Source organism: Acanthaster planci, linkage group LG15 (genome assembly GCF_054643075.1).
Source record: "Acanthaster planci isolate LZ-2023a linkage group LG15, COTS_SCS, whole genome shotgun sequence".
Taxonomy (NCBI): domain Eukaryota; kingdom Metazoa; phylum Echinodermata; class Asteroidea; order Valvatida; family Acanthasteridae; genus Acanthaster; species Acanthaster planci.
Window position 1 is genome coordinate 9,136,913 of NC_141791.1, and position 16,653 is coordinate 9,153,565.

General features: G+C 42.9%; 1 protein-coding gene across 1 annotated transcript in view; it reads left to right on the top strand.

Moving 5' to 3' along the window:
- Positions 1 to 16,653, top strand: part of LOC110974906 (zinc finger MYM-type protein 3-like) — a 144,679-nt gene that overhangs the window by 18,481 nt on the left and 109,545 nt on the right. The window contains exons 2-4 of the mRNA XM_087146662.1: positions 1,717 to 2,985; positions 4,718 to 4,813; positions 11,518 to 11,634. Of these exons, the coding sequence (XP_087002788.1) occupies positions 1,804 to 2,985; positions 4,718 to 4,813; positions 11,518 to 11,634 (1,395 nt within the window). The 5' untranslated portion in view covers positions 1,717 to 1,803. The remainder of the gene's footprint in view (positions 1 to 1,716; positions 2,986 to 4,717; positions 4,814 to 11,517; positions 11,635 to 16,653) is intronic.

Genomic DNA, 16,653 nt, shown 5'->3' on the forward strand with positions numbered 1-16,653 from the left:
CTTGGATATCCCTCACCACCCAAAACTGGTGGAACCTAAATGCCATGGCTTGGCCATGCGAAGTGTAATGAACAATGGTGAAATCGTTGCTTGGTGGAAACAAGAGATTGATGAGTAAAAATCTCAGATTTCAAAAAAAAAAGTGGTCTCATGCATGCTCCAAAACCTCTGTTACACTGTTTTCAAGAGCTATTGGCACCTCACAGTTGCTGTCATAGGAAAATTTGATTGAAAAAGCAGAGCCTGCATTTCCAGATCATTACCGCAAAAGCTTGATTAAAATACACATAGTGTTAAGACCCCACATAAACAATCATCTCCAAGTTACGTGGAGTAATGACTTGGAGTTTTTAGTAGCCATGACCATGGTGAATCTCTTCCATGTATATACTTGATGAATGCATGTACATGTATGTGTAGATTTCATGATATCGTCACATGGAAAGTGCCCCCAGTAATTGTTTTAAGAAGGGAAGTATACTTAAGTATTCAAAATTCCAACAAGATACTTGTCTTGATACCTTTTTTAATTTTGTTACCAGTGCATGTAGCTGCATTTTAGGCTTTGTAACATTAAAAACATTCAAGAGAGAGTGCAATTTACAGGATCATGATCCGTATCTATAGAGGCTGAGTGGTAGCCATCTTACGCGGCAGACATTTTGCTTCACAGGGAAATCTCCTTTGTGCATACCCTGTGGAGCACGTCGGCAGCCTTGCAAACCCTCTATTGAAAGGCAACAGATTTGAAGAAATTGATAGTCTAAATAGAACACATTGTGAAATTGATTAAATTATTGTTCATTGAAATGTGCAGACCAAGGCAGTATTTTTCCACGAGGGACAGAAGGGGGAGGGAAGAAAGTTGCTTAGCTGTGTGGGAAAAGGGAAAAAAATTCCTATGAATGTAGGTGTTCTCATGCTGTTAGTATTGTTACAAAGACTTCATTCTTATGGAAAACCTCAGTTGTAGTAATAGAACCTATACAAGGTTTATAGCTGTTCTAAAGCGTATTTACACTTCATTTAGATTTTTAAAACAGCCCCATTCCTTTTAAGGAATAGTCAAAAAAGGTCCCAAACATAAAACTCTACACTGTACCTCTTTTTCCTCATTTCTTTACAAAATTCTCCAGAAGTAATATCCGTAATGATGTAGTATACCAGATTAATACTTGGTGTTAACATCAATCTTAAACCCTGTGAGTGCAGTCAATTTTGTCAATCTTTATATGTTCAAGATGTATTTTTGTGTTGGGGAGATGTTAGTTATATATAACAGGTTTGCCCTTACCCAACGTGTATTAATAAGCAATGTATGCTCAGTGCTTGTCCGAGAGCTTGCGAAAAAACCTCACAAGCTTACTCAGGTGGGACTCGAACCCACGACCTCCTGCTTACTATTGCAGATGTCTTAACCACTCGACCACCGAGCTTGCCGGGGTCGGCTGGCCGGTCCGAGTCAAATGAAGCAGCGGGTACCGCGAACGGTACCTGCTGCTTCATTTGACCCGAGTAAGCTTGTGAGGTTTTTTCGCAAGCTCTCGGACAAGCACTGAGCATACAGGGCTTATTAGTATACGTTGGGTAAGGGCAAACCTGTTTTATGTAATTAATCTTTATATCAATACACTGATGCTGGTCTGAGAAGAAAAGTTGTCTGAGAATGCCATTGTGTCACTAAGTGAATTAATGTTCTCTTATGTCCTTTTGCAGTGCCAAACCGTACATGTGTCTTCACCATTCGTCTCTTCTGAGCAAACTGCTGTTTGGACTAGGAAACGGGAAACATCGTTTGCAAAAATGGAAACACACAGGAAAGATGAACTTTTTGTAAATGTAGAAAAGGAACAAGAGAGATTGCTATCAGAGATAGAAGTTACTCCTGTGACAGAGAGTGAAGAAGGAGAAAACAATGTTAGTATGCAAGAATCTATACCAAGAAGTGCATGTACTGTAGAAGACAGCTCTGCAGTCATGGAAGATCTGGAAGTTGATGCCACTGGTACTTCAGAATCAAGTCGCATTGTTAAACAGAGTGAACAACTTGCAGAAAGAGAGCCTCCTCATTGTGTGGATGGTATTTCTTGTTCAGTCATATCAGATTATGATTCTGATAATGAAAATCAAAATAATACTGTGAATGAATCAACTTCCAAAGTATCAGAAGATTTGAGAGATCAGATTCAAGTCAAAGAGAATGATGAAAACCTGTGCACTCAAAATCGTCATGACGATGATATGGAGTCTCAGGACTTGAAGGAGATGGTCTCCTCACAGGGAGATAACAGGACTACAGAAACACCCATTGATTACCATCAATATGATAAAAATGGTGCATGTGTGGCATTTGAAGCTTCAATTTTGTTGCCCCCTGTTTCTGACAAGATAGAAGAAAGTAAAATGGTGGATAGTATGCATTCAAACACACTTGGAATCACTGATGAAGGCTGCAGTGCTGGCATGAGTAGTCCTAAAAACTTGAACACTTTTGGACAAGATATAGATTGCAGTCAGTACAAAATAAAGAAAGATGGGCCCCAAAAAGAACAGACAATTGATGACGCACTGAAAATGTTGAATAAATCTGAAGAAGTGAAGGGAGAAATAGAGGCATCTGATGATATTTTTGAAGATGTTGAAACTGGTGACACAGAAATTGAGAGCAACGATAAGAAATATAACCAAGAAGGCAGTGAATCACCTGATAAAGATAGCAAATCGGGAGAAAACATCCATGTACTTGCTACAGATGAAACTTTTGAGAGAGGGAGTGTGAGTGAAACCAATCAGGTGTTTGCTGAAGATGATGTAATTTTTCATCATGATGCTACTTCAAACTTGACTAATGCTAACATGTCAGAGGAAAGCAAGATCCCATCCAAGACAAGCACAGCGGAGAAACGTAGCAAGGCCTCATATAAAGGATTCAGCTTGGGTAACATTGTATCAAGACTCAAAATACAAGTGGAATCGAAACAAGAGGTTAGATTGCATTTTTAGAACCTTATTGTGGAAGGTTAGTGTGCAAGAAGATCCGAATGTGAAGCACATGTATGCCTGTGTAAACCTCTCAAAAATAGAGTGAAAAACTAGACCTAGCTCTAGACAACAGATTCGGATGCAGCCTGAGTAGCATTCTGGCCAGTAGACCCCTTGCAGTTGGTACTCAGTAATAGTTCTTTCAACATGGCAAGGAACTATTGAAAAAACATGTAGTGCAATTCCTCTATTAGTCTTAACTGTCTAAATGTGTTTCAAGGATGGATTTGTGCTGGGGAGATGGAAATTAATTTTTGGATTTTTGCCCTGCCCGACGTGTGTCCTAACACTGGATGCTCAGTGTATGCCCCCGAAAGGTCTAAATGTGGTGGAGTACATAAAAGCATGTAAGGGTCAAAATTTGATGTTGACATGTTTATCAGAATTGCTGATACAGGTGATTGTCAAAAAGATGTGTCGTTATGTACTTGTAAATGCCCGACATAATCACAGAGCAGTAACCAGCACATCTCTTATAAGTTGGATTTGATGTGTATATTGAACCATAATCACAAGGACAGTTTCTTCCAAAGATACACAATTGTGTCAATACCAACAATATTGGATGTCCCATTGTTATACATGTATGTGTACTTCAACTTTTTCCTGAAGGGCTCGTGGGATTTCTGCACAATTTCTTTTCAATTGTGTACCCCTGTCCAGTCTTTGAATGATTCTTCATTATGATTCAATATCCATGATTAAAGCTAGATACAAACTCACCACAGTGAACATTAGACAGGACACTGAAGGGCTGAATCTCTGTTTTTTATAATCTCACTGACTCACAAAAGAGATTTACCACATTCTGCCACCACCCATTTTAACCATTTCCTGCTGGGTGCTTTTAAAAATGCAGTGCCTACATACGGGCAATTTTTCAATATCTTCAGTTTTCAAAATCTTCAAAAATTCTTGTCTTTTTTTCCTGAACGCGTAAACACCATGGAGTGACTGTCTGGTGGCTACTCTAATCTGACAGATGCCAGAGTATTTCAGCCAGGCCTGCCGCCTTGTAAGAAGAGCCCAGATTGTGTGGTGTTACATAAGTTTCTGTTGTTCCCGAAACTGGCAAAGTGCGTGCTGCTGGCATTTTTTCAATACAGACCAAGATTAGCGTGCAACGGTATTGTATCGCTCATCGCTGGAGTGCTGGAGCATTTTTGTCCCCAGTGGTAATCCGTTCGCACTGAATCCCACAAACAGTGGTGTAATCTTTCAAAATAATGATGGATTTCATCCGCTTTAGACAACTGAAAAAATGTTGGCAATTCCCTGCAGCTCTGTCTTTTGTTCCAAGTACCGTCTTTTGTTATACAAGGCCCATGGCTCTTTTGTCCGATTTCGGGCACCCCAGCTACATGTATGTGTACAATCCCAAGGTACCTGAAACCAGGCTCCCCGGCAGGATATGGTTATTAATCCAGTTGCTTTAATACATGTACTTCATGAAAATCTCCAAAGCGTCTCTTTGTAAAAGATGAAAAAGAAGCATTTGTGCAAGTACACATACACGTACATGTACTTTCACTTAGGAAATCCTACATGTTATCAAGCATGTGCAATATTGTTCGATGACATGCAATCGTGCATACATGTGTGCTTGATGACAAGCATCTGTGTACTTGTATAGAATTCTTTTTGACTGAAACTTTTTTGTGACTTTTATCAACAGGAAGTTGATATCAGTGAAACGAAGAAAGATGCGGGGGATGCTATTCCAGAAAAGACTCAATCAAAGCGAAGTGAACAGAAACAGCAGGGTAAACAGGTGAGAAATTGATAGGAACAATGAAAGCCTGTGCTCAAAAAGTGCCACAGTACCTGTCTTAGTTTAAAAAGAGCTTTTACACGTACTGTGAATCTCTGCATCTGTCAGTTTGTAAGTGTTAAACACAAGTTGTATCTGGATCCACCCTCTCCATTAATTAATGACCTGTAACAGCAAATTAAGCAGTAAAACAAACGGTGTAAAGTGTGTACTTTTAAAGAGGGAAGTACAGTGTACAGTTGGGATATTCATGTTTGTTGATGTCTGACTTGCACATTTCTTCTGCCATGCACATTGTACATTTGCCTACTGTGTAGGGAACCACAGTGCACAAACCCATGGATCCCATCAAAACAGACTATCAATTGTTCTGTTATGCCAGAGTACGTGTAATAGATTTTATGAATACAAGGGAATGAAGAGAAATACATTTTACCGTGCCACAGTGCATTTTATTTCACTGAAATTGTCTCCCTGACAGTGTTTATTGGACAAATTCAACTAAATTGAAGAATCGGTAGGGAGCACTCTTTTTTGTTTTGAAATTTGCGAGGAAATTTTTAGAAATACCGTACGACTAATTCTTTCCTTGGTAATGTCTTAAACTGCAGTATCTCCCTCGTTGTGCCTGTTTTGTATGGATGCATAATTTGACGGCCATATTTGCACACTCGCAGTACATTTTGTGTTTCTCTTCAGACTGATATCTCACTAAAACTCAAATTTTTGGTCTTGTTTTTGGAACAAGAGAGAAACATTTTGAAACCATACTGCTGTCATCTGTAGGCTTGTGCAGTGCTCCCAGTTGCAAGTAGAACCGCGATTCCAAAAAAACCCAGAATCGGCGGCCCTGCTTTTGTGAAGAAACGGGTACCCACCATTGGCGGTTCCACATTCAAAGAGCAGACTTCAAACATCAAGTCTGAGTCTCAGTTACGGCTAAGGGCCCTTGAGTGACAACTCCAAGCATTGAATCCGAGTCACTGCCGCTCCCACGTGTATGTGTAAAGCACGCTGTACATTTAGCAGGGCACCCTTCCACACAAGGGGAAATGCGTACAGAAAAGAACTGTACTGTAAAATACCCCTGTGTCTGGGTACCAAACCTCATTGGTTATTGCATGTGCGGCGCAGCGGAGCTTTGACGGCCGGAAGCCATGAAGCTCGAAGACTGTTTTACATGTGGTTGTGACTTCAACATTGGTGAATTTTGCCTGGAACTTCGGTGTGACATGTTGTACATGTACTTTCCGCATATACATGTATGACACCAGTCAAAATCGTCACGTGGTTAAGAAATAGCCTAGCCATTGCCCGAACTTGTGTACCAGCGAGGGTCTCGGTTCTCAACTTCTCGCTTCTGAGCCAGTTCCATGCATGGACCCGAGCAACGGCATAGCTTGCAAGTTAGTGGATGTATCAGAGTTTTTAATACACCCACTGTGGACAAATGACCAGTTTATGCATGATCCATGGCCATTTACGATACGTTGGCACATGTTCAATAAGTACACGTGATCCCAGCCATACAGGAAGTTCCATGCCATGGTCAATGATTCCATTTGTATTATGGGTGAAGTTACATATACTTGCAAAGGCGAATCGTTTGTTGTTTTGATTAAAGTCTTTTTATACATGTACATAGAGTTGAAACTAGTGCAGGAGGAAGCAGCACTGTGTTGTACCATGGTTGTATATGCCTATTGCAGATTTATTCCAGCCATGACTAGTCTACGAAGAGGTAAAAATAAAATTCAATATACCCGCTGTGGATAATCTTAAAGCCCATGAAAGGCCAAAACCCAGTCTGTTGTGCCATTGGTGAGTGCAGTGGCACCGGCGTGATATGCCTGCGGCATGGCAGCCACAGATTTTTAATGTGTTTTATTAAACCTTATGTTTTTCTTTATATCTTTGGGCGGCGGTTCTAACTCGGAATTGCAGTCCTTAGCTGGAGCCGGAACCGGCTCTGAGCATTCTGGAACTGCCCAACACTAGTCATCTGCTGACATTACTGTGAAATTGAGGTGAAATTGACTTAGTTAAAATGTCAAACAATGTAAACCAAAAGTGGTGGTCATAGACATGTATTAAACTAATGTAGTACCATTGTGGCCATGCAACCTTGTATCCAAGGTCACATCAGTATAATGCAGTTAAAAAGACATTTTCAACCATAAGAATGATCAAGGTAATGTACCCCACTTACATGTATGTACCACAGCGAAAACATTGTTTATATTCTGTTTGGTACATGTGTATTTTTGTATATCATGATCTCAAAAAAACATAAATGCATAATTTTTTACCGTGGTGTAACAATGGTGTGTGTTCCACATCACCGTCATCTTTAAATTGTGGTATTGATCCCAGCGTCTGAGAACCTTTTGATCAATGTTCATTCTGAAGTATTGAGTATTTAACACTTCCAAACAATGAGTGCATTTTACATGTACGTACACTTGTATGCATGGGCATTTGTGCTACATGTATACATGCACACGTATCGTAATGTGAACTGGATTAGGGCATGTGGATCGCATCCTACCTCACTGTCGTAGAAAAGGGCATGTTAACCACTTGCTGCTGGGTGCTTTTTTTAACTGTTACATGCGCTGCCGGGCCGTTTTTTCATATTTTTAGTTTTTAAAAAATCTTTAAAAATTCATTTTTTTTCCCTGAATGCCTAAACCCCATAAAATGACTGTCTCGTGGTGAGTCTAGACCTCACAAGCAATGTCCATTGACCCTTTGGTTTTGCAGCCACGCCGCCCGCTCTATATAGAGCTTTCATTGTGTAGTGTTACATAAGGGCTCTTTTGTTCCGGGCCCTGGCCCAGTGCGTTGCTATACTGCCGTGGTGCTATGCAGAGCGATTGACGGTCAAGACTTCAGCGTGTAATATGCGGTGAGTGAATTGGAAGCTGTGCCCACTTGCACTGGGCTTTGTAAACTGTTCAATGAGTGCGGGCCATTACGGACAAATGAATCATGCTATAAAAAATGATGTATAGAAGTACGGGTTTTTTGCGGTGCTGGTGCATCTAACTTTTGCTATTTTTTGAAGCTATTGGGGATTTTTCTGATATATATTTTCCCATCTGCAAAATTATATATTTTTCCCAAACCACTGTCATATTTTATCTCCAAACTTGTTAATTTTCCCTCCCACAGTGTAAGTTTTAGTTCAAAATGGATATTTTCCTCCCCAAAACTTTATTTCCCAACAATTTTAAGTAAAATCCTAGAAACCAATAAAATCAAGTACACATAGAAATACACACAGACAAATATTTGGAGAGAACTTCTTTTTCTCTTGTTTTCTTCTTGTCATTTCTCTTGTGGTTTTTTTTCATTGCTCATTGAAATAGTTTAACTCATAAAAGTAGTAAAATAAATTGCCACTCTTTCTAATCAAATAGAAAACAAAACTCATAACAAAGGCAAAAATGAGCAAACTCCTAACACCAGTGCAAGGTAATGGAAGGGATGAAAATGAAACATCCCCAAGCAGTCCTTTCCAGAAACTTTGTCTTTTTTTGGTCATTTTTTAAAGGTTGAAAATATGACCAATTAATAAAACCATTACAAGGAAATTTGCCACTTTTTCAAGAGATGAAAATACAACATCCTCAAAGCAGTACTTTCCAGAAACTTGACAGTATGATATTCCTTGAAACAAGGGGCGACGCAGAGGGGCTGGTGGCATGTGTGGCACTCGTAGTGTGTCTTCTTTCGCTGACCACGGGAAGGCAGAGGACACACCGCTGGTAGCGGAAGTTGCCATAGCTGGTCCATTCAAAGGCCACAGGGAAGTGTCGGCCGACGAAGCGGGAGTTGGTGATTGGTGGAGTATTGTGCTGAGGGCAGTACTTGGGCGAGGGCTCATCGAACAGTAGCTCAAAAACAGACTCAAGCGGTAGTCGAGGAAGGAGAGGTGGTGACCAACAGCCAGGTACACGGCGTAGCTGTTCACCAGCGTCAAGTCGAGCAGGTAGAAGAAGAGCTTCTTGTACAACTTGAGGGACTTATGAGTAGCTCGATGATTTGCCGCTAGTTGGTCTCCTTTGTCAACGCCCCCCATCAGGGCATTGTATTTGATGACGCAGGTTGGTTTCTGCTTTTCCTCCCCGTCCTGTCTTGCTTGCCGGAGCCATGGATGTCTGCTGTATGCATGGTGGAGAGCCTACAGACTGCAGGTCTTTTGGCATCCCTTTTCTGTTGGCTATGACGGTGCGGACGACATTGAACTTCTGGTTGTGAAGTTGTCGAAACAAATCGGGACTTCTGAACGCCCTCTCGAGGGCAAGGTTTTAGCCCTTGCTGTTTAGGTCGCTCACCAGGTCCATCAACACTTGTGTAGTTGCTGGAAGGTCTCCCTTTGTCATTTCCTTTTTTACCTGAAAATGCTTTTGCTGATTGCTTAAACTTCATAGCATTTGCCAGTTTTTATTCATTGACACGACCCAATGTGCGCGATCGCGAATGATTGTTCCTGTTCAACCTAAACTGTGGGGTGGAATACAGTCCTTGTTGGGTGGACTGTGGAGTAGTTCTTTTGTTCTAAGTTTTGGAACAGTCACCAACTGACCAGTAAATATAAATAATATGGATTACAAAGCTGTAAATAACAAAAACAAACGACACAATTTGAGTGGTGTGAAACTGCACAAACGCGGATACATTTACAAGTCTTTTATGTCTCTGTGCGCTGGTTTCCTTTATTTCCAATACGTGAGTAGGCTAGTTGTAAATGGCAACCAACAAAAACATGAACGACTTGTTTCTGGAGAGCACGAAACTATACCTTTTGCGTGTATGCACAAGCTGTATGGGAGCATGGACGTATGATGGGAGGTTCAGAAGCATGGCACAGCACAGCATTACAGATTTCATTCTTAAAATATTGTGGTAGTAGCCGCCCAGAGTATAAGCTCCAGGGATATTTTTCATTGTGAGAATCATACATGTATAAAGCTGCTGCTTACACTCCGAAAATTATGGTAGATACAGGCTAGGCCTACATTGTAATATATTCTTAAAAGCAGGCGTGTTACTTTTAGGATCAGCTGCAGGTCCAGACCGCATGTCCCCCAACAACCTTCGTGATTTTTCGAAAACGATGAGTCAATAATAAACTTTTTCTTTTCTTTTATGTGTTTTAGCTTTGTGCAGAATTTGCCTCCTATAAAAAAGGCAAATCAGTGGCAGCGTGCCGTGGCAGACTGTGTTTCATAAAATTCGTTCAGCCGTGAACCATTGTTATGCACTTTTTCTACCAGTGCCGCACGGCGCCGCACATCGGCGGGCTGCGGGAGGCTGCTGTGCGTGCATGTGCGGAACGTAGACAGTGGCAAACTTCTGAGTAAGATGGTCAACGACTGGGCGCACATTGAAGAGGTGGTCAGCGCAGTCCTCCGGCATGGCGGTGTTGTTGTTGAAGTGCAGGGACTGCAGGATGGCAAGGAAGCAATCTTGGGGCATGACTGACGGGAATAGGCTCATCTTCAGTTGTGGGTCGGTGGACCAGAAGCTATGAAGGGTGGGGTGCTTCGCAATGCCCGTCATTATGCAAAGGCCCAGAAAGGCCTTCAATTCTCTAGCGTTCAGGTCAGTCCATGATCGCATATGTGCCGATGTCGTAGCGGACCTCTGCACCGCGTACTGGTTGGTGTCTTGCACTGTCGTGTTGTAGAGAACATCATCAAAAAACAGCTCAAAGGCTTCACTGCAGGTTGAGCTGCGATGCAAGTGGAGATCAACAGCACCACCATTACCGGTGAAGCCGTACTTCAGTGTTGTACTGTCTTCATCTGTCCACTGGAATGGTGTGGCACTGCTGCTGGTCGACGTGGCGGTCTGTGTAGGGGACTGTCTCTTGCGTTTGGCGTGTACCGCCGAGGGTACATCACTGTCAATTTTTGTACTTGACTGTACTTGAGCAGGTGATGGTGGTGATGAAGAAGACGAGGAACCTTCATCTGAACTGAGATAAAACTCGCTTTCACTAGAAGAACTGGACTCTCCGGATATAACTTCAGCCATGTTGTCTGTGCTCTGATAACACGATACCCAATATGCACACATGTAGCCACTGAACAGCAATTTTATTCTCAAGCAGCGAGGTCTGAGCCCTGTTGGTCAACGTGGCAAGGGCTAGCAGCGCCTGGGTCGGGTCATTCATGGGGCACAGGTGCATAATGAGCCCGCACAGCCCGCGCTTTGTCTTCAGTGCAGTGCAGTGATAATCCGCTGCGAGCGCCCGGCTGCGCAAACAATAGCGATCTACACATACAATACATTGATTTCCTCCGCTAATGTCAGCGCTCTGCGCTGAAAGAATAAGGGAATTGATTTGCAGTGCCCGGCAGCTCTCAGCAGCTCTTAGCAGCTCGTAATTTTATTATAGGCTTTTATAAGTTCGGTTACCTTAGCTATAAAATAAAGTCCCAATTCTCTGGCCCCAGCAACCCATTATTGCCTAAGAGCAATTTATTGACCTCCAATGATGGCCTAAACTTTTTAACTGACAGCAATAAAGTTTTTAAAAAAGGCCGGAAACTTTTTTTAAAATAAAGTTCCGATTTCAGAAACCCCGGCCACGAATATAAGGCCTGTGTCTCCCGTACCGGAGCCCCTGGTGGCAAGTGGTTAAAAAATGTGATGTTGTGTTACAGGCCTATTTGTGTATATTGCATTTATAGATGAGAGCAGCAGCCCATGCAGCCATGATGATGTGTAAAGATAGTGACTATGATGAACAGGAGACTCGTAAAGAGGATGCCACGCAACAAACTGAAGGTCAATCAAAGGACATAACGGTATGTTTCGAAAGCCTTCAACCATGCAGCACAGCTTGCCTTTCTAAGTTCAAAAAGTTTTGATGTAAATGAGTGGCAAACAGTGTTTTTGAATTCAAGTGAGCCAAGATTATTATTTATACTGACTGAAATTGTTGATAATGGCAATGCATTGTTTCCTGAGTTGAAGCTTCAGTAATGTTTTACATTCATTTGGACTCCAATTTTATGGAAATAGGAGAAACAAGATTGAAACTTGATAGGGTAGACATGGTAAACAACTGCACATGTATATCATTGTCAGAAATGCCAACTTGTACAATGTAGGTGTAATTTTTACTGTCTCCTGCATTCATATAACCCTGCCCAGCCTACATATACAAATTTCCCATGTGCCTATTACAATTCCCAGAAAAGAATTGATTATGCATACTGCCCCTTGACCCCCACAATGCACCGTGGTCCCGCCTCCATGTTCGTCCTTCTTTTCTCAACACCTATCATTTACGGACGTGTTTTTTATGGCATTTTCCATACCTTTCGCGTTTGTGAATTGACTTGATTCCTGTTTAAGAATAAAGAGTGATTTCTTAAGTATTGTTAAGAGTACTTGTTCTTGTATTTCATATCTCGTATTTCGTATGTTTTGTTTTTCTTTTCTGCTCTTTTCTTTTTTCTGTGCATTGTCTACAGGTTTAGGTGCGACCTACTGTAGTATGTTGTGTATGGCCATTGAAAAGGGCTGCTGGCCCTTTGTTCTCTATGTGGTGTATGCATTCGAATAATAATGGCCCAACACTATATGGGTCTGGCCATGCAACATGGCTTGGCAGGCTGCCCCGCTCCTTTGTGGTGCAGTTTTGTGTTATCTGAGATTAACAGCCTTAACAGGGAGAGACCCAGTGAAATGAATAGGCCGGGTGGAGTGAGCTATGCCACAACACTACCCCGGACCTTTTTCTACATGGTCGGGTTGAGTGAGCTATGCCGCAACAATACCCTGATCACTGATGAGGACTACCGGAATTGGTCGGTCTGATTGAGTGGTACCCTAACACTGCCCTTGATCACTGATGACTGCTCCGTACACCTACCGACTGGGCTGAGTGTGCTGGACCACAACACTACCCTTGGTCATTGACGCCCACTCTACACCTACAGATTGGGTTAAGCGTGTTATGCTGCAACAGTGCCCTTGGTCATGATTGTCAGGGAGTAAAGAGCCATTCCCTAGTCATGCCGCAGGTTTCGGGCATCGCTACCTACCGCATCCCTAGACGACCCTACCGCAGGGCCGGCGGGGCAACGGTCCAGCGTCTGCCCCGGGCCCTTCACCCGCTCCTGCTCACCGAGCGGCACCCGCTCGGAATTCGGGCCAGTCAACCTCCTTCAAGCGGGCAACAGGTTCCACTGCTGGTTCATCACGCTCCACCACTTCTGCCACGGGCGAGTCTGCAATTCAGCACGGTGCTCAGCCCCCCGTTAAATCGGATGACATCACCCCCCTTGGACTGTTACGCCGCTGGGGCTTTTGTCTGCCACATCCCATCAGCTCTCGAGTCTGCCTATGGACACCAGTCATGAGGCCACTGATCCCGACCTGGGATGTTCCTCGCAGGATACCACTGACCATTCGAGGGACCCTCGCCCGGCTGTATCTCCAGCCATCCCGGCCTCCAGCTCCCCCACCAATGAAGGTTAAGGAGCCCAAGGCCAAGACATCTTTTTCGGCTTCTTCCTCATCCAAGGCTAAGAAGAACTGCAGCTCTAATAAGGATTCACCCCCGGGATGACGACCCTCCAGTCCTTCTTGGAGGTCTTCACCTCTCTCGCCCGCAAGATATATTCCAAGCTTCAGCCAGTAGCGAAGGCCTCCCGAATTCTCCCCCGGCCATCCCTCTGCCCTCACTTGGAGGCTGAAGTGGTCTCTGTTTTTCAGCTAGAATCATTCCCCCAGTGAGACCTGGCTCCGGATCATGCCTTGGATCATGGTGGCTCTGTTCGTTTGGCACTGCACTCAGGGTGAGTAAACTTACTCCCCTGTTAGCCGGGTCTGGGCATCTGACATTCACCCCCAGTTCCCGTGTTCTGAGGTCCACTGGCGGTCTCCCTACTACCAGTGCCTACCATGGAAGACGTGTATTCATCGATATTTCTCACCAGCCTACACACTGGGACGGCCCCATGCCTCCCTGGCCAGCTACAATGACAGTCACACGCCATGAACTATAGGCGTGACTGGGAAGTTACAACGCCTCGGGCCGATGGCCTGTTGTTTTCGGGGCGGCCCATTCAGAGTCGCCACCTAACTTTTTGGGTTACAGAACTGCATCATCGCAGTAGTTCTCATACACCACTCGTCACTGCGGCGTCTGGCTACCGGGTAGGGCTCTCTGACCAGAGTGTTTCTGTTTCAGCTCTCTTGTAGCTCAGCACGCTTTGACCTATCACAACCTGCGTTCCAGACATGCTGCTGCGTCTCGAGTTTGTAAGTTCTTCCTTCGGGTTCTACAGCCTGATCACCGCACATAAGGAGCATAAATGCAAGAAATCCTGCTCTACACCTGGACAAGATATTTCTTCATCGGGTTTGATGACGGTGGTCCGCTCTCTCGGAGATGCTGCCCACTTTAGCATACCGACGTAACAGTCAATTTCCACTCCCCGCATGCCATGTGTGAGGATCTCCTTCCAGATTCTCACCCGGATTTGTAGCTGAATTTACTTCCAACTTAGATCCAGTTTCATCACTGGCTTCACATCCAGCTCCGTCGGTCTGTCTAATACACGATGGCGCCCATTTACACGTTTATTTTTAAATTTGAATTTGCACTTAATAAATTCATTCGAGAATAAAAATAATTCTTCAACTTATGCGTGGAATTAAACAATACATTGACTGTTTGCACGCGTGATTCCACACACTCTTTTGTTCAAGCTACCTCCACTTTGCACGTGTGAGAAAGGCTGTCCCGTTCCCTTGCGTTCCTCTACAACAAAAGACCCGTCACTGTCTGTGCACACAACAAGATGTTGTGGCCCCTCGTGGTGGCACAAAACCTATGCAAAGAAAATGTGAAGTCCCCGAAACAAGAATGGTGTTCTAGCAACCGTTCATGGACAGGAAATAAATTCTTGGCAAACAGTGAATGGTGGGAAATATTAAATGTTGGGCCACTCTTCTGCTTAAGACATTTCTTTTCAATTGTCAGAAGTAGAGCACTTAAACGTTGCATTCCACAAAGTAATACCATGCTTCGTATCAACAAAAAGATATACATTGTATAAAGTTTTGAGAGGGGTGTTTGTTATCAAGTAGAAACATCCTTCCAGCCTCTGAGGTTTGCCCATCACACCATTTTTTCATTCCATATGTGGAGCCTGCCTATACCCAACTTGAAGAAAAAACATCAGTGACTACAGTGTCAGCACTCTTCACACTAGGATTAGGGGAAGGATTTTGAGCCCTGCCAAGCACATTCTTATTTTCATTCCAGGTTGTATCCCTCGGTATCAGAGCGCATTGTCTTCACAGATTTATCTACCATTTCAGAGTTTTGTCATTGAGATCTAGGCAAAAACATGTCAGCCCCCAGCTGGCTGCTCTTTTTAAAGATTTTTAATCTTTGATTTTAATCACCACCAGCAAAAAGAATATTCCTACCTTTGCGCATTTCAATAACAATCCCATGACACTTGTGCATCACCCCGGCCACCCATATAAACCATACGTCTCCGATCCCAGAGTACCCGGCAGGAAGTGGTTAAGGGTCAGAATTTATGTTTAATTTGCTTAGCATTTAGCAACTTTTTTAATTTGCCATTTAACCGTTTCTCCAACACAAAAAAAAATAAAAGCCGCTGCATGTCAGCTCTGTTTCTGCCCAACAAGTTTTTAATGCATGTGCAGTATGTAGCTCAACAACAAAGCATTTATGGTTGTTCGAGTGTATGCGGGTGTGCTATTATTGACGACATACTACTTTCCAAAAAAAGAGATAATGGAGGGGAGGTGGTTACAATTATGAGAAATATGTTCATTTAGCCTGTTTAGCAGAATATTTTTTCTTCCAAAAAGGTGATTAAATGTTTTGTGGAAGAAGTTGTTGAAAAACTTTAAGGCCTGGAAAATGCTATTTGCCATCATTTAATGTAAAGAGAAGGAGGTGAAGGAACATTATTTAATTTATCCAGGGCTGTACAACAAAGTCTGGCTAGTGGCCAGGCAGAGTCCAGGCAGCGTGTTTGAAGGGACCCAGGATTTCCCATGGTCATACTCTTTCTTGGCAACAGTGGCATAACTCTGGGACTGCGTGTGTCCTACCAATGGCTGCTTTAACTTGCAAAGAATAAACTTATTAATTGGCTGAGGATATCTGCCCCCAGGTCTTCTTAGGAATAGCTGCATCTCTAAAGATAGCCTTCATGACCCAAATACCTAAAAAGATTCATTGTGTCTAACGGAACAATAGAGCTTTCAATCACTCCTCCGAATATTTATTTTCCTGCAAAGCTGGGGTGGACTTATTTTAGAATTTTTTTTATCTATGGGATTTGCCAAGCCATTTGTAAATAATCATTTAGCCCCAAGGTATATTTTGGTGTATTGGCGTCTAAGTCAATTAAAATCATGATAGTAAGTATTAAAACCGCCAAAATTTTTGTTCAATGTTTAGACAAATTGAATCTTGGGAAGGGTGCTTAAGGGTTTAGACGAGTTGTCAAGAGTTCCTGAAGTGTCGACTTTTGTAGCATCTTTGAAAATAAAAATTAACCTAGATTGCATCAATTGAACTTTGCGAAACCTTCAATAGTTTGTTCTGTTTAAATGTCTAGGAAAATCTCTCTAACGAATTTAATTTGTTACGTTTAAACGTCCGACCATTACTGTCATGGAAAAGTTTTCTACCAGACATAGTCAACGCAACTAGCAGTCGGAGGCAGTAATTTGGATGACAAATGCAAGCAGTCAGTTGTCCACCTAATGTCATTTCCTATTTTACCCGAAAATGCAGGTGTGCACCTTGTATACACGTAGAT